Source organism: Macrosteles quadrilineatus, unplaced genomic scaffold (assembly GCF_028750875.1).
Source record: "Macrosteles quadrilineatus isolate MER2022 unplaced genomic scaffold, UCM_ALF_1.0 Scaffold_6__1_contigs__length_79288215, whole genome shotgun sequence".
Lineage (NCBI taxonomy): Eukaryota > Metazoa > Arthropoda > Insecta > Hemiptera > Cicadellidae > Macrosteles > Macrosteles quadrilineatus.
In genome coordinates, this window is record NW_026542599.1 from 72,453,822 (window position 1) to 72,476,924 (window position 23,103).

Consider the following 23,103-nt stretch of genomic DNA (forward strand, 5'->3'; position numbering starts at 1 on the left):
GTTGTCTACACACATTACTTACCCTTGGACACGAAGACATATATGGTGTCAAACGCTGTGTTGGGGGCTCGACACGTGTAGTTGCCTGTGTCAAATGAGGTAGCATGAGTCACTGTCAGAGTACTCTGTGTGTTGTATATTCAGAATACTTACCCTTGGACACGAAGACATATATGGTGTCAAACGCTGTGTTGGGGGCTCGACACGTGTAGTTGCCTGTGTCAGCTGAGGTGGCATGACTCACTGTCAGAGTACTTTGTGTTGTCTATTCAGAATACTTACCCTTGGACACGAAGACATATATGGTGTCAAACGCTGTGTTGGGGGCTCGACACGTGTAGTTGCCTGTGTCAGCTGAGGTAGCATGACTCACTGTCAGAGTACTCTGTGTGTTGTCTACACACAATACCTACCCTTGGACTTGAAGACATATATGGTGTCAAACGCTGTGTTGGGGGCTCGACACGTGTAGTTATCTGTGTCAGCTGAGGTAGCATGACTCACTGTCAGAGTACTCTGTGTGTTGTCTACACACAATACCTACCCTTGGACACAAAGACATATATGGTGTCAAACGCTGTGTTGGGGGCTCGACACGTGTAGTTGCCTGTGTCAAATGAGGTAGCATGAGTCACTGTCAGAGTACTCTGTGTGTTGTCTATTCAGAATACCTACCCTTGGACACGAAGACATATATGGTGTCAAACGCTGTGTTGGGAGCTCGACACGTGTAGTTGCCTGTGTCAGCTGAGGTAGCATGACTCACTGTCAGAGTACTCTGTGTTGTCTACACACAATACTTACCCTTGGACACGAAGACATATATGGTGTCAAACGCTGTGTTGGGGGCTCGACACGTGTAGTTGCCTGTGTCAGCTGAGGTGGCATGACTCACTGTCAGAGTACTCTGTGTGTTGTCTCCACACATTACTTACCCTTGGACACGAAGACATATATGGTGTCAAACGCTGTGTTGGGAGCTCGACACGTGTAGTTGCCTGTGTCAAATGAGGTAGCATGACTCACTGTCAGAGTACTCTGTGTGTTGTCTACACACAATACCTACCCTTGGACACGAATACATATATGGTGTCAAACGCTGTGTTGGGGGCTCGACACGTGTAGTTGCCTGTGTCAGCTGAGGTAGCATGACTCACTGTCAGAGTACTCTGTGTGTTGTCTACACAATACCTACCCTTGGACACGAAGACATATATGGTGTCAAACGCTGTGTTGGGGGCTCGACACGTGTAGTTGCCTGTGTCAGCTGAGGTAGCATGACTCACTGTCAGAGTGCTTTGTGTTGTCTAAAAACGATACCTACCCTTGGACACGAATACATATATGGTGTCAAACGCTGTGTTGGGGGCTCGACACGTGTAGTTGCCTGTGTCAGCTGAGATAGCGTGACTCACTGTCAGAGTACTCTGTGTGTTGTCTATACACAATACTTACCCTTGGACACGAAGACATATATGGTGTCAAACGCTGTGTTGGGGGCTCGACACGTGTAGTTGCCTGTGTCAGCCGAGGTAGCATGACTCACTGTCAGAGTACTCTGTGTGTTGTCTACACACAATACTTACCCTTGGACACGAAGACATATATGGTGTCAAACGCTGTGTTGGGGGCTCGACACGTGTAGTTGCCTGTGTCAGCTGAGGTAGCATGACTCACTGTCAGAGTGCTCTGTGTGTTGTCTCCTATAACCTCTGTGTTCACCTCCACACCTCCTCTCTCTGTGTCGTAGTTGATCATACGCTCGTTGTGGTACCAGAACACGTACTGGGGTGGTGACGGGCTCTGAGGAAACAGATGTTTGATATGAGTAGGGGTGAGATATATGCATATATGGTGTATGGGATGGAGCTTGGTTGTTTGCTTGGTTCTAAATATTTGTATTGCTTTTGATAGAGGGAGTGCTTTATTTCAGGAAACGTTATTATAATTTACGTGATCGTTTTTTTCTAAATGGTAAGATCTACGGCTTGACAAGGGCTTGTTTGGCTTAACTTACCTTTAGGTAATGGTTTATGCCAATATATGGCAGATGTCCCTACTATAATTAATTATTATATTTTGTATTGCTTTAATTTCTTTAAAACTTAGAGAAACCTCGTATTTGCTTTGACTAGTACACCATAGAAATCCAATTATTTGTCAAAAGAGCTGCTCATCTTAATTTGATATTGAAGTATTTGAAGAGACAAAGTGCATTTCCAAAAGTAGTTAAACTTTTCAATGCAATGTATGTAGGTAATATTAATTTTACTGTATAACATTATACCATATCGTAAATTTTTATATGACCATAAAAATAGATTACTTAGTAAGGTATTTTTCGGTACAACCTACAAAAAAGGTCATAAATAATTTAAAATTATTGTAGTTAAGTTTCACTATCATACAAACAATAAAGTAATACACTCTATTTCTTCCTGAATCTCAAAAATAGTCAATAGTATGAAAAATAGTTTTTACATATCAAATACATCTCCAACTTAGCTTCATATTGATATTATTCCCTTATCTGAACTTCTGCTGATCGGATTACTTCTTCTTGTATTTCGATGTATAGTAAAAATGTGTATAATCTTAATACATTTTCGCTTTGAATACAGAATATTTTTACTAAATTATATAAACGCAGTGTTTTTCTTGAATCAATTGCAGCTATTATTTAACTTTAGATCTGATTAATCTCTAATTTTAAGTAGAATACATATTTTCTAAACAACCTACATTTTCGACGATACAAACGAGTTGTATGGTGCTCCCCTCCCCAATATGGTATTCTCCGTTCCCCTCTATGTAAGCCTTGGGAGTGACTACGTGAAGGTGGTAGTAATGTGATATTGTACCAACACCTGTTGAGACCTACGAACAGATAAAACATTTCACATATACATGAGACACTTATTTAACTATTCGCTCTTTCCTGCAATGTATTTGTTAAAATATTTTCAGTTAAAGCTGCATTAGCTGGGAACAAAGTGAGACAACAATCTTGGCATAGTTTTTTTTCAAGCTATGATGGTTTCGTGGTAAGAACTAAACAATCCACATACAACTCCATAATGGTTTTGTGAAGAATTATTAGACGAATCTGAACTTCCTCAGTTAAAGTTACAAGAGTTTTCAAGTTTGAGTACAAATGGATCCAATATTAACTAAATTAATGTCATTAATGTAAACAGTGTTCTTAAACAATCTGGTGTTTGAAGAGAATGTTTTGAGATTGTTGAAACTAATTGCAAGACATTCTGTCTCAATTGGAAAAGATTTGTCAAAGTGCCCAAAGACACCGAAGCTAATTGCCTGGAAAACGAATGTTTCAACATTTACACGAGAGAGTGTTAACTTTCAACATTTACACTTTAGGCCTACTAGCATTAAGACTACTAATAATTTTGTTGGAAAAATAAACGAAATTATTGAATAGTGTGGTCTATTAAGATATGGGTTCCTAACACATTTTACGTTTAAAACCCTCTGATTCCACCATTACTATTGGTATGAGGAAAGTCCTAGATATACTACTAATACTAAAAATAGTAAATGTGATATCAGTTTCATGGGGGTAGTGACATGGGAAGGAGCAGGAATAATGTTCCTAATGTGATTTTAAAAACAATTTTGTATAAACGGTCTGTGTTTTTCCTGAGTCAAATTTTGACTTTCCCGCAATGGTTACGACTACATCACTATTTTGTCCATTAATAATGAAAAAATAAACATTCAATATAGTATCTGTTTATAATTAACATCTGTATAGGTCTGAACACATTCATGGGTGCTTTGTAATATTTAGATCAAATATAATATATCTTTTTTTTTGGGGGGGGGGGCGCTTACCCTTAATTTATAAATAGGTGGTTTTAGGAGGCATACTGAACTTAAATTAAGATGCAGCTTAAGAATTTGAATCAATGTACTGTATATATTTAGCATGCAACCTCTTATAGTTTTGCTACTGATAAAGTTTCCAATTTAGTTATAAGAACAACTACCTGACACTCATAAGTTCCATTGTCTCTCTTTTGGACAAACTTGATTTGAAGATGCCAATCCTCAGAGTTGTCTGCGTGGAGCACCGTGAACCTGTCATCGTTCGTGTAGGTCATCAACCCTGAACTGAGGATGTGCCAGTCTCTTCGGCGAACCCATGAAACCTAAACATGACATGTATTGTATCACTAACAAGTACCGGTCTCTTCAAAGTACCCATGAAACCTAAACATAACATGTATTGTATCACTAACATGAAACCTAGACATAACATGTATAGTATCACTAAGATAATTGAATATTGAATAGTCAAAGCTAAGATGCCCCAGCCCCTTCAAAACACATATGAAACCTAAATAGTAATGTGTTACTAAAATTACAGATTAGTGTTTAAAAAATGTTTAATTTAATTTAAATTCAAATTAAATCTAAAACAAGGCCGTGGCTTGGTTACAAGTAGTAACAGCCCTTAGTACTGGATAAGTATAATAAGCTATATTAAATGGTTAAAATTTTATGATTCATACTACTTAGTTAGTTCTTCAGAATTTAATGCTAGGATATTTCCTAAAGGTTTTGCATATTTCTTCCTGTAGTAAAATACACTTTCAACATCCAAAACTTCAATTTCCATTCTGAATTAACGTCGTTAAACTAAAAAAGCTATATTACTGGGTATAAAAATATAATAAAATAGTTAGTGCTTATATGGCTATATTATATATCCTTGTGACTATCAAGAATTTAAGTAAAAAGCCTAGGCCTACATTAACAGTAAATGTCTATTTATCTTTAAGCTTTTGAAATCAACCTTTCAGAGAGTCTTGTTACCCTTAAGTTTTATTTATTTAGTTTCTACCGTACTTCTAAAACTGATTATTCTCCTTACCGTTCTTGCAGTCAGATATCGCACTTTACAGTGCAGAAAAGCAGTTCCGCCCAGTGGTGCTGATACGTTAGTGATGACATCAGTGTCAAACACAGGCAGCTGTGACGGAGCGGTGGTGGGGGAAGGGGTGGACGTGGTAGTCCTCCTAGTAGTAGCTCTAGTAGACGAAGTGGTGGGGGTGTCAATGGCGTTGGCCTTCATACCAGGTAGTTCTGTAACATTATTATTGGATTACCATAGAGCTGTTAAAGGTTTATTGCGGGCATTTTCCATCCCAATGGTAAAATACAATAGAAAACGTTGGGGACGTTGACATCTGACATTTGATCGTGTCCGCAGGTGAAAAAAATAACTAATACATTACAAATAACATTCACAAAAGCCCAACCTAAGTTTGAATACACTACAGAGAGTAGCAGTGGAATACAGTGCATATAATTGACTGATTCTCTCCATAGTGTATCCCAACTTAGGTTGGGTTTCTGTGAATGTTAGTTAAGTTTTCTCCACCTGAGAACGAGATCGGATTCCAGATCACGAAACATTTTGTATTGTTTTAGCGTTTTTCCCATTTAGGAAATAAGCTATTTTACCATTGTGAGAGAAAAAGTCCGCAATAAACTTTTGAACACCATTAACTCACCTACACCAACAATGAACTTCAAATAAAGAAAACAAAAACCTATTTACACCTAACATTTCACAATTTTCAGTTACTCGTTCGTTAAACATTGATTGATTAAAATGTGACAAATTATGAGATATACCTTAGCAGTTTCATAATCATAATTTTGGAACCATGCATTATAATGGTCTGTTTGGGCAATGGAGTGATAAAACCAGTGGTTTCCGCCCTAGAATATTTTCCGCTTCAACAATAGAAAGGATGTTTTACAGCGTTTTGCGTTGATTTAGTGGATCCAGTGAATGTGTTATGAAAGAGAAATTATGTGTGAAACTGTGTCCAACGGCAACGGCCTGTTTTGTGATTGTGAGTTATTCATAATTTAATCTAACTGCTACTGAACCTTTGAGTAACATTGATTATTAAAATTTTTTAGTTTAAGTATTTTGCATTATTATTTGTAAGAATATTCTTTCGATTTAATTTAATTTCAGGTTACTCTAGCTACATACATTTTTATGTTTCCGACAAAGTTAGGCAGGGGAGCTTGTCTAAGTCAGTCAGAGTTACAAGTTTAAAAAGTCACTGTTTGGGAACGAAACAACCTCACAAGACGGCAGTTGAGTTTATAGGAATTTATTTATTTAGAAACAAAATTGTGTTTTCACAAGCTTATATATTAGGTCTTGAACAATAATGCATTCCAACTAAACCATTTGTATTACGTTAAGAATGGTTTGCAATTATGTTTCCAACTGTGGTTTCAGAATCTAATAAATCCTTACATATTTTAACAAATGTAAAGATAAAAATACAATGATAATTTTTTCATAAAAATGCATATACCAATCTAAAACAAGTGTTTCATTTAAAACTAATCTAGTTAGATTATAATTCAAAATATCACTAAACTGTGCACTCAGATGTACAACAATGCTTATCAGCTGATTGGTAATAGGTAAAGGAAGTATGGCTGCCAGATTATGCGCATATTTTATCCCTATGACTCTCTGTCCTTATAGTAATTTGGGTTGCATTAATATATTCTATAGTATTAAATGTACTGGACACAAATAAAGTAGCTATTCTACAATTTCGATGCAACAATATTATGAGGAAAAGTAGTCCAGAGTAGTTTTCACAGAGGTAATGCCATAAAGAGATTATATGACAAAACAAACTTTGCTCTGAAGGTCACTTAGGTTATACAAACAGCTTGACTGTGTGTACATTCTGGATCCAAGTGTTTACCTTATACAGTTTACACTAACTGATACAATCTAACTACTTGTAATACAATTTGGCTCTTGTTGCAATTTCTTTACAAATATTTCTTTCGCAAAGCAAAAAATGTGCAGAAAGTTTAGTTTGGAAAGCCAAACATATTTGAATAACCTGTCGTTTTAAAGTCTATTTTATTTTGCTTTTAATGATAAGTGTTTCGCGGTTTTTGAGGTTTTTAAATTGTTCTTCAATTCTATTAGATTTATCCAAACTGAATTTATGTTTCAGTAACCTTTCTACAGTACATAAAATGTTTGAATTTTTTCCTTTAATTGACTAAAACTTTGTTTTAAGGTTGAAATGTCATTTATTTACCAATTCTGTTTTAGGTCAGGTTACTTTAGGCTGAGTGAGGTTATGATAGGTTAGAACATAAGCATAATCTAACCTATATTGTGTTTTGCTTTATAACTTTTTTTCATTGTCTAAGCTTGTGGAATCTTTTAACGAGGTATAGGGAGATAAACAAAAGTGTTTGGGAAATTTATCCGAACTCATTTACATGGGTGTGCCGGGAATCGAACCTTTCGTACCGAAGTTTAAGACACCATAACCACTGGGCTAGCAACACACACTATTTATATATTGTTTGTGGATTACCTGCTTAGTAAGTCATTAAAACCCCCTTTAATATTTTACTCTTTCAACTATCTTGGTGGCATCTTTTGCATTAGCTAATCTTTACATGGGCCACGGGGGCTTGTGCGTGAAAGATATCCAGCAAAGCATAGGGTGGGCTGGTATAGTGCAATGACTACTACTGACAACAAGTAGTAGAAGTAACAAATCCGAACCCACAACATCGCAGTCTTGGGCCCAAATTCCATGGCGTTACCGACTGAGCTCTGACACAAAAATTTTTACCTATTACTTTTACAAACTAAAGATTTAAGTAATTCAATTACTTTTGGGGAAACGTGATCATCTTTAAAGGCCAAAATAAAATGTGCTTTACTTACGAAATAGTTTGTGCAGGTCAACGTCCTCGTACTTGGAGATGTCGGACTCGTTGAACACCCAGTAGCCGCTGACCTCGTGGAGAGGGTTGCCCTTGAGAAGGTCAAACAGGGAGGTGCCGTTGCCTTCCTCCTCGTCGTCAAACTCTATCTTCCCTGCAACACACCATAGACTTAGACAAGCTGTGGGTCTAACCTACGCACGGGGATCAGAAGTCTCGCTGAGAATACAAAGGAAACACTTTTGGTAGCACCATCTGCCGCGAAAATACTTGTGACGAGGAAGGGCACGAGCAGTGAGCACTGCAGAAATTCTTACCACAAAACATAGGTTCTTCCTCCACCACGAGCGTTGTACTACATTTGGGTGAAAGGTATTGTGTTGGACTTTGCTCTAGACACCAGGTACAAATGCTAGACACCACTGAAGTGCACCATTTACGATTCCTCTGTACCTTATTCTCTGTGGTAGTCTCGCAAAACATTAATGTTATAATTCATATTATTCGTGCGTATGGATTGCAACATACATTCCCGTAATACGTTCCTAACATTTTAGCTATAGTCTACCAAGCTCTTTGATGTATATCTATTTATGTAGCTAACTCGTAGTAACTGTGGGTAGGTACCTTATTACTTTTTTAAACCCTAAAGATTTACAAAGTTGTGCTTGATCCAAACCTAACTAACCGAGGGACTTATAATATCAAAAACAATTAATTGTTGAAACTTGTAAATCACACCATCCTCCCCAATGTATAGTTTTACTTCGATATAAGTCAACAAAATTGATTTTTTTTCAAATATTAATAGCTGCTACCCATGGGCTTCACCCCGTTTGACTTCATAAGTATTAATACAACTATTGATTGGTTAAGTTAAGCTGAAATAAAAAAAAAACAGAACAAAACAAATAATCACACCTGATTTTAATAAGGTTATAAATTGAAAGAATAACATACAAATAAGTACAGCTGAGGCATATGGAAAGTCTCCTTTAGAAAGGAATCACGACCTTAAAGTTCAATATATGAAACAATGGATAGTTTTGCGCAAGGTTTCTCACCATGACGAACATTTTAAGTGTATTGTTTATGGGAGTGGGACTTGTAGTTTTCTCAAAAGTTCATGGGTACTTTAGGATTTATATCTGGATAGTGGTAAACCTAAGATTTATTGAGACGTCTCGGAAATGATCAATATTTATAAATTAATGATGTTCAGTTCATTCAGTTCAGTACATAGCACACACTTGATTAGATAAACACCTCTTCCTTTATAAATAAAACTTGGATAAAATAACGTAACTAATATGGAGAATAAGTGGGTCGACCTATAATTCAGACGGAGAAACAGTCCATTGGAAAACAACCACTGTCTGGACATGGATCGGTTTAGCGATTCAGCGAATTTTGATGCACCAAAAGTAGTGTTTACCATTACTCTAGTTTTTAGACGCAAAATCTAACACAAGTTCACTATTTTTTGTTTGCATGTGGTGCGGTATGTCAAACAGTGAAACAGTGTTACCTTTTGTGTTTAGACTGTAAAGTTAATAGAAAATCGTTGTCTGATATTTGTAGAACATCTCCCATTAATAGGAGAGTGATTTATTTCGTAAAATATTCTCCTCACATACGATTTACTGAATAAGGTTGGCCACAAGTTAATGATCTAAGAGTTTTTCATAGTTATTCATAGGTATCATAGGTGTAGTGTTAATGATGCTTTATTGAAGGCCTAACCCTACCATATCGGCTACAGCTGAATTTACTACTAGGTCAGGAAAATCCAATCCTTAAAATTGGATCAACCTTTTCCATAAAATATCTTTGCTAGTTTTTTGTTAGAAATCAATCTTCAACTTTGCTATATGAACAAGTTTTGTATCGATTCAGGTGTTAGGGAAAAATTAATAGTGAAATAGTTTTGGATTTTCAAATTAAATGTGTATACTAGTGTTGTGTTGATGAATAAATAAACTAATATATTTAGTTAAACAACACAGCTACATGGTAAAGATGGAGACTTACCATGCATGTTCATGTGAGCCGAGAAACATAGGACTATGCTGATCCCACAATGAAGATAAAGCATCAGCTGGGGACCTCCCGCCATCCTGTAACATGGAAATAACATGTTAACCAACGAGAGTTTGTTGTCTTAGAGAAACTAGATATAGAAAACAAGTTATATTCTCGTTATTCTACTATAAGTGAGTGAAATAAGTTGTTTTATTGAAACCAAAATACTACTACTTAGGTGAATTAGCTGAGTGTTTCGAACTGTTTCGAATGTTTAAACTAAGATAATTTAGTTTCAAACCATGTGTAATAGAACCCCTTGTTTTGTAAATAGAGAAAATAATTCGTTTTCGACTGTCACTCACTCCGGGTCTGTTAAAGGTATTTCTCTGTAACGTGACGCTTCTGTGTTGAACATGTGGAGTGATCAGCTGATTTTTCTACAGCTGGTGAAAGAACGCTTTTAATTTACGTGGTTCTTATTTTATTTCATTTTATTAACCAAAGTTATATCTGAATGAATAAACCATCAAGTGAATCTATTTTAAATACATATCATTCATTATCTTAAACTGGTACACTATTTATAACAGCCCCTTATGAATTTGCTGTTGTATTTTTATGATTAATGATGTGTTAAAAATATTATTTTTAGAACACCAAACAAATCCTCTAAATTGTATTCCGAACGTATGTTTTGGTTTCTTTTTGGTATTTTACTCTTGTAATTTGTTTTCATTTCCGTAGTATTTATCCTACCTTGGTATACAAATTAATAGTATACAAATTATACATTAATGAGGCAAACGTTTAACTAAACCATTCTCAAACCAATCAATAAACTGCCTTAAGTAATGTTACCTTTACTGCCTACTTACTTAACCCCTTTAAAAGTGTACATTACTGAATGCTAGAATCACATAAGAACTGCTTAGTTTTAATATATTTTCCAACCTAATAATTAATAAAAACAGTAAACATTTATGGAATATCGTCCCAGTATCAAAGTATTAGGTTGCCCTAGTTAAAAGTTTCTATCTGCAGCATTTAATTGCTTTAGAATGTTAACTTTTCGAGTTTGATTTGCTAAGTTCGTTAAACTCAATTAACTGCTGATCATTTACCAAATAACTTGAAATATTTTAATTTGTCTTAAATAATTTTGTTTACCGACTGTTTATATTTTAATTAAGGCAGCGAATTGCAATTTGTTCAAGAAGACAGTCGTTAGTGTTTTTATTTTTTTATTTTTATCACTTTCATTATTATCTAAATGATTATGATGTGGGCTAAGTTTCCGTTAGCACATTTTGCCTATACATTAGCATACTTAAAATTAAAAGCAAATAGGTTATCATTGGTTTAACTGAATTAAATCATATTTACTTATAATATCACACTATGTTTTAATATACAACGTTATACCAAACAAGTTCAAACAAGAAAAGGATTAGTTAAAATATAAACCCTTCGTTGTTTTATGATTAGATACTTAATCTGGTGGAAATATATTTATAACTTAAGACAAAACAAAGAAGTGACTCCAAAGAAGTGATAACTTAAAACATTTTCCAACCAATCTTTGGTTTTCACTTTTCCATAAGCAAATTTTCAGATGAATTACAATCATTCAAATATAATTCAGTTGAATGAACACAGAAGAAGAAACTTTCAAAGTAAACAATTTCTACAAAATGAAACACTTAAGATATTGCAAACCTTGAATTTAAAATATGAAGGAGATGGCTCCCATATTCTGGGAAAGCTTGTTTATTTTTCTATGTATTTGAAAGCTCCATTACTTTCTTTTGAGCGCTCTGTAATTTAAATGGATGGAAGGTCTTGATGGCAAAATGTCAAATTCAAATAAGGACACAGTTACAATATGTTATACTTATAATTTATATTTTTCGTATTTCACATGTAGTACAGTTTGGCAATATTCTTTTATATTTAAACCAGCAATATAATGTATTATCATATTTTAATTAATGTGCCATGTTTATTTTGAACGTTTCTTTTTTAAATAAATGGTTACTATGGGACATGATAACAGTACATAGATAAACTTTGGAATATTCAATCATTATTTTTAGTCCTACAAAAAAATATTTATTTTAAAAATTGAATATGTAAGTTATAGGCCTACAAAAAATAATGTAAGACTCGAATCAATACCCCTGTATTAGTCTAATAAACCAAACTCTCAGCTTTAAGTACAAAATAAGTTCTCTTGCCGACCGAAAAAATTTCGGTAATATTTTTGTCATTAGCCAATCGATTATTGATAGTTCTTACAAAATATGATAAAAGTTAGATAGTGGCAAGACTATAGATTTAAAATTATTTCCTTGAAAATATTTATAAAATCCAATTGCATCAAAAAGGCTTTACAACATTAAAGCAACAAACAATAGTTCAACTCAAAGTTAAACACAATTAATAATTAAAAGAAATTTAATTGTGTGAACTATTTTAACCATATAATGGAACACGAGAAATACATTACCAAGCTATAAAACGACACATGTGTTTCAAATAAATTTGTCGTAAAACGTGATAATGATAGTGATGAGAGCAAACGTTTTGTTTTTCTCTGTCAGCTGCCGGCTGCTAGCTGTAAACTGGTAAAAACAGTTCCTGTGTTTATACGGGGAGTATTTTGTTACACCATCTGCTGTAGTGATTAATCGGGTTTTCTGATTGTTTACCAATACTGTAAAATCGTATTTACTACACCTTCATGGAACGGTTGTCAGTTTATCGAGTTAGAATGAGACAGAGTTATTTTTATCTGGGTAAGGCTTCGTAGCAGGTAAAAAGAAGGTATGATTCATATGAATTAGAAGTTTTTAAAAATTGTATGGCGTGAAAATAAAACAATGACAAATAAAAAAATAATATTAAAACATTTATACTTGTTAAAATGGTCATTAACTACTATAGTAATTATTTTTTTATCTAAAGGTTCACAGTAGTTTTTTATTGTTAACGTAAACAAATAAATAGATAACAATGTTTATTGATTTGAAATAAAAACCAAAGTTAATTTTATAAATAAGCTTAGTTGAACCAATCGGTTTTACAATAATAACTTTAGGTCCTATTCTTTTTACTTACTAGTAATAATTGAAAATAGTACGTATTTAATTCAAAATTTATGGTATATTTTCCAAGGCCATTAAAGTATTATTGTGTTTTAAAACACTCTATCTACGCTTACAGACAAATTGTTATTCTAGGTTAGCCTTTGTCGTAACAAAGGCTCTACTCGTGTAGTAACATTTTGGTCCGAAATCCTCAGATGTGGCCGTGGTCCAACTCTCTACCTGCTCACTAGTACCACTTTGTCCTAAAAGATATTTGACAGGTCTTCACTAACTATTTGGGAGGATGGTAAAAAACTAACAAAACTTAACAAACTGACAAAAGGTATTAGACTTTAAAACTTACTCTACACAAACTGCGTTAGTTTAGGTTAGGTTAGGTCAGGTTACTAGTATGTTGCAAAGTATAAAGGTCATAAGCCTCTTACTACCCGAACTGCGTTTCTCAACCTTTGTCGAAATTTTCGTCCATTAGCTTATTTAATTAACTGTAAAGTAAAGTGGGACGAAGTGTTACTGTTTTTCTAAGAAATTTTAGTTTGGTCCAAATGTTACTACAACACTCGACTGTCAATTTAACAAAACCCCCTTCTTGACTTTGACTGTATAATTAAATACTAGAACTGTACCAAAATAATACATGCATTATGGAGACATAACATCCTATATGCTGACATAGATTAAACATATTCCCTTAGTAGTATATTTAATCTATGGTGCTGATTAGCACAATTTTTTTTCATTTATTCTGACGTATTTCTTTTCATGATAAGAAGCGATTTAAAAAGAATTTTCCAAGAGTGTCATAATCATAATTTTCTTGAAGGAAGTAATTACAATGGGTAGTTTAATAGCAGATAAAATCATATTGTGCTCGCTTTATAGTGTCCTTCTAAGAAAGAATTGTTATTGCATAGTTTGAATTTAATCTAATGGTATATTTTTCAGAACGTTGGCAACCCAAAACATTTTTTTATTGGTATTACTGTATGTTTCTAACTGGAGTAAACATCACAAAACAATACATGACTTTTCATCATAAAAAATCCCAGCTGATTCCAGCTCACGTACGACAGAGAAGGGTCACGTTTCGCAGAGACAGGACTTAACTGAACCCGAGTGAGTGACAGTCAAATACAAAATATATTCTGTGTTTGTAAAACCAGTGGTTCACTGATACATTATACTTTAAAAATACATCGTAAAAAATGTTATAATTACAGTAAACTAAGAACTAAACTAAGAACTAAGAAGTAAACTAAGTAAACTAACAACCTTGATTATTTAGGCTGGGAGTACGTGAATAGGAACATACAGTGTAATAAAACGTACTTACACTAACTAATTAAATTTAAAAATGGTGAAAAGTAGGTAGACTATAGGTGGTGTATTTTGCGATGACGAGAATTTCATTTAGAAAAAGACAATTTTAATTAAAAAAATTTGCTTTGAAAGCGTAGTTTTTATTGACGTAGAAAGACAAAGAACACATAATTATACTTGTTTCAACTGTTTAAGTTTGAAATAAGTTTTTCTTTGTAAAATGCAAACACGTCTTCTTAACTAATAAGAAAGTGTTTACAGTTCCTAGCAACCTACTGATGTATTGTTACCTTATATTAACAATTGTTTGTTTTAATTTGTTTAGAGTAAAATTTATATTAAAATATTTTACACATTTTTCTAATAGATCCGATTTTAGATTGAGTAAAATTACAGCAGATTCATCATTTATTTAAATTATACACGTGCACCGTAAAACATAAGCTTATGGTACCCAAATCCATCGTGTTTAGATTTAAGGAATCGACGGAGGTGGTTAAAAAAGCTTGAAAAACATGATTGACTGTCTGTTTGGTTTATTTCAATTCACTGATTATTTAAATTCGATTGTTTTGTAAAAATTACTTAAAGCTAAACGAACCCAGAAATCTTGCGTAATTTTTTACCAATGTAGTTAATATCAGTGTAGAGTTCAATGAACCGAAATATTAAACATTGTTAAGTAATTAGTTATTGCAGAAGGAAACTCTCAACTTTGCTAACTTTTAAATTTTGATATTGGATTAATAGTTCCTACATACTTTTCCGCTTCTTTTTGTCTCAGATTTAAGAGTTCTATCGGCATCTTAAAGCTCTTATTTGAGAGAGCGAGCTAGAAGGAAAACGTAAGACTTCGGTCCCTAAGATCCAGAGTTCAAATCCTGCCAATCACCAAGTGATAATGCTACGATGCTCTAACCCTAGCCTTGAAATAATGTTAAAACACTGGGCTAGAGTTTAACTTTCTATGATATGAATGTAGGACATAAAAAACTAGAGTCATTTAACTCTTGAAAACGTAATTTTAGTTTCCCAAACAATTCCTCCCATTTAGTTATATATGTTTAAATATAATGTGTGCTAGATTACATTAATCAAAATGATACCTAAATTGTATTTTTAATCTCAGTCACATATAAATTATACAAATTGTATTAAGAATAGGCCCATTTCTGTAAAATACTACATTTATTGAACTACATTGATCATGAAATGAATGCAGGAAACCTTTTACCAAGTACATACATTTTAGGTTTAGATTTGTTTACACACATTAATAAAATCAATTTAAGTTATGTTAACTGTATATAAACTAATTATTTTCAATGCAATAATTCCAAATTATAAACATTTGTTACCTCTAATCGCAAACCTTCATTTAACAACCTATACGTTTTTGTGAATAGCTTTGCCATATAATACAAAGGAAACATTATTGAGTCATAAAAACCACACACGTGTTTGAAACAAATGTTTAATAAAAACGTGTTAATGATAGCAGTAGGAGATAACGCTTGTTTCTATCCATCATTTGCTCGACGTCAATTGGCAAAAACACCTCCGGAAATATACACCTGGTATTTCTGTTACACCATCTGCCGCAATTCCTTTTTTATTGTTTATTGAATTCATTTTTATTAGTTGAATGATTATCTATGAGCTGTGTTGTAGTGAAACACACAAAAATGTGTTATGTTTATGTGATTGTGTTCTCCACTTGCCTTTTCTGTTATCAAACGGAATTTTGAAATGGTGCAGCAAGTTTGCTTAGTTATGTTAGGTAATCTTAGAACAGTAGTTAGATTTTTTAGTCTATAGGCCCTATACATATTACTATAATATATTAGCCTAAATAAGATAAGTTTCAATTTGTACATTAAATACGCTTTAAGATATTAAAATAGAAGCAATAGGGATCGTAAAGGAAAAAAATATCGATATATAAAAAAAAATCATCGACAATAATGAATGTTCCCTTTAACAGGAAAGTAATTTTCTTTAATTATCTTGCCTTTTATGCTATCCGATTCTATTGTATTGTACTAACAATCTGTAAATGGTATGCGACAAAAATAAAAATTCATAAGCAGTGAACAATATAGTGACGGCCTTCCGTTTGTCTATTTAATGCAATAGTACTATATCTTGTATAAAGATTAAAGCTAATTAATAATATAAACTTTCTATACCTAAGATAAGACCTTTTAAGATATAAGATATTTATTTGTCACTCTTACATGTATACATGCATAGACAGGTAAATTTAGGCTAATACATCTTTAATCAATATTGACGTAAATATTTATAATCACAAGGAATAAATAACAGGCTTTTTTAGATAAAAAAACTAATAATAAAAAAAAACATTGAAACTAACTACTTGATATTAACATCAACTACTAAATCATGTGTTTTGTATACAGTATATATTTACTCTGATAAATACAATTCTGACTCGATAAACTGACAACCGTCCCATAAAAGTGTAGTAAATTCGATTTTACGGTATTGGTAAACAATCAGAAAAACCCAATAATCGCAACAGCAGATGGTGCAACAAAAAACTCCCCGTATAAACACAGGAGTTGTTTTTACCAGTTTACAGCCAGCAGCTGACAGAGAGAAACAAAACGTTTGCTCTCATCACTATCATTATCACGTTTTACGACAAATTTATTTGAAACACATGTGTCGTTTTATAGCTTGGTAATGCATTTCTCTTTTACATAACAACAATGTAAATATAGGTCGGATTACATTTGTACAGTAATCTGTGTTTAAAAGAGTCTTTTCAAACCTTGTTTTTTTACTATGTTTTGTTAACATTTTACTATGTTTTTTATACGTGTGACTGGGATGGTGGTAACGTTCTGTAATTCAACTACTAGGAGGTCACGAATTGTGGATATTTATAGGCATGCACTGTGGATTTGATACTCCCTGGTGTGGACGTCCACACTAGTTAGTACTACGACCATCTGCAGTACTATCCTGATAATTACACCAATTCGTTTTTACCAAGGCAAAAACGTGGTTAAGATTCCTCTATAAACTGTAGGTCCTTTGTTGATATTAGCTGTAGCTAAGTATTAACAAAGCGTGTTGTATATATGGCATTGTTACATTATTTTTAGAGGAACAATATAAAAATACTGGTCTGATCTAACGTTTTACTCTCTGAAATAATTAATAAATGGCTATTTGTTTATTGGGCCCTTTGAATAATTGGGTAGTCAACAATTAAGTAGTTGTATATTTAGTTTTGTCAATGATAAACATATTTCTCGTAAATTTACGTTGTACGTGATGAAATAGTTTTAGCTGTAACCTGTTAGAAGGGGAATGAGGTTGTAGTCTCACAATTAATTACTAAATTCTATTGTTAAATTCTTTTGTCTGTGTCTGATTAATCCATTGTCCATGTTATACAGGGTGTCCATAGTTTCCGGCAACCCATTTTTATAATGTAAAATATTCTTGTACTAATCCAAGGATCAATCTTGTGAAGTTTTTCGAGAGAGTTCACAAACACCCTGTATAAGCGTGTATATACAGGTTGTCCATAAAAACGTTTCAGGACTTTGGGAAATGAATCCTCATACTAAAAGGAAGAAAAAAGTTTACGTGAAGGTATGTCCGAAAATGCATATTTACCCAAATATTTGCCGATTAGTTTTTTATTCAAAACTTTTTTATCAGTGATTTTTTTCATTCGATGATTATCAAATTTGGTAAGCATGTTAAAATACACAATACCTATTATTGAAAAAATAATAAAGTTCGTCCCATTGTAAATTCTAAAATGGCGGCCGTTTTAATTTTTATAACTTTAATAACTCAAAAACGGATAATTCTATGACAAGGCTTTAGCGAGAGTTTTTTAGCATGTTTATTTCCCTATCAAACGATACCAAGATCAAAAAGATCGGAAGACCAATAACTGTAATAGAAAGTTTTTTTTTAGATGTGAGATCAGGCAAAATTAAGTGTTCCCCGACTAATCTCATTTTCACACCAAAAATGTTATACTCAAATTACTTGTCGTCCGATCTTTTTGATCTTGGTATTGTTTGATAGGGAATTAAAAACGCTAAACAAGTTTTTCTGATATTTCATCATAGAATAAGCCGTTTTTGAGGTTTTTTTATATAAAACCACTATGAAAATGGTTAATCGTAATAAATATTTACCATTCGTCCACATTGCTTGAATCATCGATCACATAACATTTATTTAGCTGTATCGTTTTTGAGTGGCAATATAATCTGTTATCTAATCAAGTTAATGTATGTAAAAAGTTGAAAAAGAAATTATTATCTAATAGTTATGTACTGATATCATACGTATTTTATTCTTAACTACCAAATAATTAACAAAATTTGTTTTGCTTGCTTTTAAATGTACTATCACATAAAACTTGGTATTATACAGCAATCAATTACATATACCCACTACCTTAATGAAAACAAATGTTATGATCTTAAACAGTTATCTGCTAATTTTGGGATAAGTATATAATTAACAATATTAAAATCATGTTGAGTTAGGTCTGGGCTCCAGCATTAAGGCATTGTTACTAAATTATTTAGTGAGGAGGGAATGGTGTTGCCATGTCTGCTTGTTCCGAAGATTTATGTTGGTAGCAAGGCGTTGTTTTGTGCAAAATTCATGGGTATAAATCTCCTGAAGTAGGAACAGTGTTTAGCAAGTAATTCAAGTATGTTTTGAAAGTGTTTGATAAAATGGCTTAAAAGACCCAGCTCTACATTAGCAGGATATAAACTATGTTATATTTACAATATTAAATGAACCCCATCGATTTGGGAGTTACAAAAGTTTACTCCTACTTGAGCTGGTGTAATCAGGATGAGTTTTATTTTCACTAATGCATTCTCTTAGATGTGTTGAGTAATTACTTTTCTACAATTTGCAGATAGCTTAGTTACTTCTCTTTCAGGCTCCCGTTCTCTTTCGTATACACTATGACTAATCATGAAACATGTTCACTAAAAATGTTTTTATAAATACATTGAGAATGTTTTTTTTTAATATTGTACAGTCATTCCAGACTTACATGAAGCTCTTAATTTATGACCATGGTCAGAGTCCTACGGCGTTGTTTGTAGACTATCCATGGATATCAACCCTGTGAAGGTGGTACAGTTTTTGTAAATTCCTCACTTTCAAAAAACTGTTCCATAATGTATTAATATTGTAGAATGTCTCTTGACAGAGCTGTGTATGCTTGTGATAAAATTACGTAAACACGTCCCTGGCATCAATAGCAATTTAAAAACGCAATCTCCATGCTATAAAAGTAAATACTAGTTTACTTTTTTCTTGAGAGGATTCATTTGCAGACTCGCGTAAAATTGTGTATAGCGTCTCGTTGTCCTGGTCAAAAACCGATGAGAACCTCTTTAGCGAAGAGGTTCGTAACTGTTTCGTACCATTACGCTCATAACTGTTTAGTGTAGACAATATAGCTAAAAGTTAAAAGCTCACTAAGAAATTTTATCTGGGTCAAAAATTGATTATGCTAAAGTTCGAGCTAGCAAACCGATCATTCGTGTGTATTAATATTACCTTGTGTGTATTTTATGTTAAAATGTATTACCTTGTGTATTATATAAGTATTTTCTCATTTACTTATATAATTGGCTTAACTATGTGAATTATATTTGTAATTTCTATAATGATGGAAAAGATGCCCATAACTTTGCTGGTATAATTAAATTGGTTTTATTTTAATTTATTTCCCAGAACTGAATCCCATAATAGAACTAGAATTAATAATATTCAAACAAATAATTCACAATACTTAAATACTTTTAATTAAAATGGCAACCATACACAGTTAGGTATCTTAACCAAAGTATGAATGGAGATGAGTTAGCCCATACAGCCAATGGCAACTAGTCCCGTACAGTTAAAATCCAAACTACTTTTTGCCCTGTAATTATCGAATTGGTCTGTTTATTCAGAATAGTACTGCGGATAGTCGTAGTACTCACTAAAGCGGACGTTAATCCACACCAGGCAGTATCGCATCCACAGATCATGTCTATAAATCCACAATTCGTCACCCCCAAGTAGCTGGATTATAGAACGACGCCACCGTCCCAGTCAATTAAATAAATTTATCATATTACATGTATAAAATAAACATTATCGCATCTTTGAAAACACAAATTGACTAGATATTAACCGAATATCGAGTAATCTACAGTATCTTCTATGTAAAATGATTCTATGTGAATTTAACATTAAATGCTTTATGATACAAGTACTTTATGATATAAGCTCGGATATCAACCCTAAACAATCAACGGTAGGCTTGGTGGTTGGTACTAACGCACTTAAATTAAGGCTAATTAAATATTGACAAACGTAAACAGGTATAATGTAATTTTTTAAAGATTTAATGAAACTACTAATGAACAGTTAGAGATTGCAATTTCGAAAACAATTAGGAAAACAATTAAGAAAACATATCGTAATTAGCTTTCTAACATATCGGTAGACTTGACACAATCCATTTATCTAATTAGTCCCAATCGCATAAGCTTTTTACAAAATTAAAATACATAGTGGATAAGAAAAAATAAATGTAACGATTGACATAATATATTGTGGTATAAATGCACCAATTATTTAGATTCTGTAGGTTTAATTAATACGAATAAGACACCAATGTAAGATAATAAATTGAGTATGTCTTTCATTAAATTGGGTGACAACAGATCCAACTAGTACATTAACGATATTTCTATATATTCGATTTAAAGCAAGAAAATATTATGACTTAACACATCTCATTAATCAACAATCACCTTGTATACAATTTGTAATATTTACGAAAGAAAACTTAATTCTGAGAACTCTTTAACACAAATGAACACAACCTTGGAGCTAGATCTTAGCAAACAAAAAACCTTGAGATTATTCTACTCATTAAAAATTACTAAATACAATAATGAAATAAAGAAACTAAATACCAAAAGTGGGCAGTCATATGAATTAATGTTAGAAAGGGTTGAAATAATTATGCTTCTTCCAAATTTGTAAGAGGTGCCTTTAGAAAACCAAATTATTGTTATATGTTTCAGTTAGCGAAATAAAGTTAAATTAACGAATATAGATTATATTAAATGGTGAACATAATATTTGATTTAACTTTTTTATTGATTTATTATTTTAATACGTACTTTCATGATTAATTTAAATATTTATTCATAGTTTGATTTGTTTACAGTTGTTCCTTTTTATCTTGATTAACGTAACATGATTCACTCTCAATTGGTCCTGCAGATTTAATTTTTTGTATTATTTCTAGCAGTAACCATTCCTGTAATTTAAAAATATGTTTTTATTTTACAAGTAATTTTATCTGAGGATTAATATGTTTCTAACATGTATGAATTTCAAAAAAAAAATAGTTTTTTATATTTTATTAGGGTAAGAAATACTATAAATAATTAAAATTGTAATATGTTGTAAATTTTTGTCGATACCTTTATAAGTTTCATAAACTATATTATTATATTTAATTCAATATCAATTAGATGCAATTTATTTATTTTAGCGAATTTCCCATATAGGGAATAAGCTATTACCGTAGGTCTCATGGTAAGACCTAGACCCGGGACCGATTTACTTTTTCGTTTTGAGGTCCCCAGAGGCCAAAAACATCATCCGTTCAAATTCATATATATATATATATATATATATATTTATATATATATATATATATTTATATATGTGTCCGTTAGCGCGATAACTCGAGCAAAATTGATCCGATTTTGATGAAATTTGGTACAAACGTGTAAACCTACATTTATTCGAACGAGTTCGCAAACCAGCATAATCGGACCATGGGATCAGGGGTTTATGGGGGGTTTTATGGGGTAAAAATGGGTTTTTCTCATTTTTGACCCTAAAAACTTTAAATTTCTAAATTTCTCTCTAGACCATTTTGAAGAGCTTAAAAAAACAAATAATTTAGTATATTGAAGTTTTTTTTAATGTTCATTGACTACGGAGAAAATTAAAGAAATTGTAAATTTAAAATTCCCATGTTATTCTTATGGAGAATAAATAAACTGTTCTAGTTTGCTTGTTTATGGATATATTTTAATCAAATTTGGCAATTTGGCTTATTTCATACTAAGCTATCAATATTTCAATTGAAAAAACACACCTCAACATCTTTCCCGTAGCAGCAAACCTAACTACTCACTAAAATTAATGTTATTTAAATAGGAAATAAATCTGAAAATTTATAGGGAATATTTTAGTAGAAATCGAGCCTGGTGAATGGAAATTCGCTTAGTATGCAGGTTTGCTGCGACGGGGGTATTTATTAAATTGTATGTACTGTCTGTGTTTACGTAATTTTTATCAAAGCCCCTTTAGTGACAACCCCATTATCAAGTTGTCAAAGTTTAATTAATTCTAAGAAGCTAAAACAGTTGCGTATATGAAACAGTGCACACTTACTTTGAGCGGGACCGGCGAAACCTCACTCACTTCCCGGTGTTTTGAGGAAAATACACAAAGTCATCCATTAAAAACTACAAGCCCGGTGACGCCCCATATGTTCTACACTGTCATCAATCGCGTAGTCCCTTAGACCGGTGAACGATAACGGTGAACGAGTCGGGAAGGATGTCGCGCACCAACTACAGGGCGCGGACTGGGGTGGAAGTTTGTGTCTCCACCCTCTAGACTGCTCTGGCGTCGCTATCACACCCAGCGCACGCACACACACACACACCTAGACACATAACAGACAAGGCATCAACATCAGCTGTCTCGAGGCTATTGTACAATTGTGTCTCTGAGGGGTTTGGTATATTTAATTTTCTCCAAATTGTTTGTGATTTTA

The 23,103-nt window shown here is 32.9% G+C and overlaps 1 protein-coding gene across 1 annotated transcript; it reads right to left on the bottom strand.

The window, feature by feature from the left end:
• Nucleotides 1–927: 927 nt before the first annotated feature.
• LOC128997635 (hemicentin-2-like) lies at nucleotides 928–22,852 on the bottom strand. The gene is made up of 10 exons (XM_054423274.1): nucleotides 22,716–22,852; nucleotides 9,796–9,881; nucleotides 7,766–7,918; nucleotides 4,898–5,109; nucleotides 4,011–4,172; nucleotides 2,743–2,877; nucleotides 1,587–1,803; nucleotides 1,456–1,545; nucleotides 1,067–1,267; nucleotides 928–998 (listed from the first exon to the last, which is right to left on the bottom strand). The coding sequence occupies exons 2-10, from the start codon at nucleotides 9,878–9,880 to the stop codon at nucleotides 928–930; spliced, it is 1,326 nt and encodes a 441-aa protein (XP_054279249.1). The 5' UTR covers nucleotide 9,881; nucleotides 22,716–22,852.
• Nucleotides 22,853–23,103: the final 251 nt, after the last annotated feature.

What these genes read in the sequence shown, in the direction of transcription:
- LOC128997635 (XM_054423274.1), bottom strand. Translation starts at nt 9,880, where the DNA reads ATGGCGGGAGGTCCCCAGCTGATGCTTTATCTTCATTGTGGGATCAGC. An exon ending in TCGTTTGTATCGTCGAAAAT is followed by an intron (nt 1,804 to 2,742) that starts GTAGGTTGTTTA and finishes CTGTTTCCTCAG; the next exon opens with AGCCCGTCACCACCCCAGTA. An exon ending in ATATGTATTCGTGTCCAAGG is followed by an intron (nt 999 to 1,066) that starts GTAGGTATTGTG and finishes CATTTGACACAG; the next exon opens with GCAACTACACGTGTCGAGCT.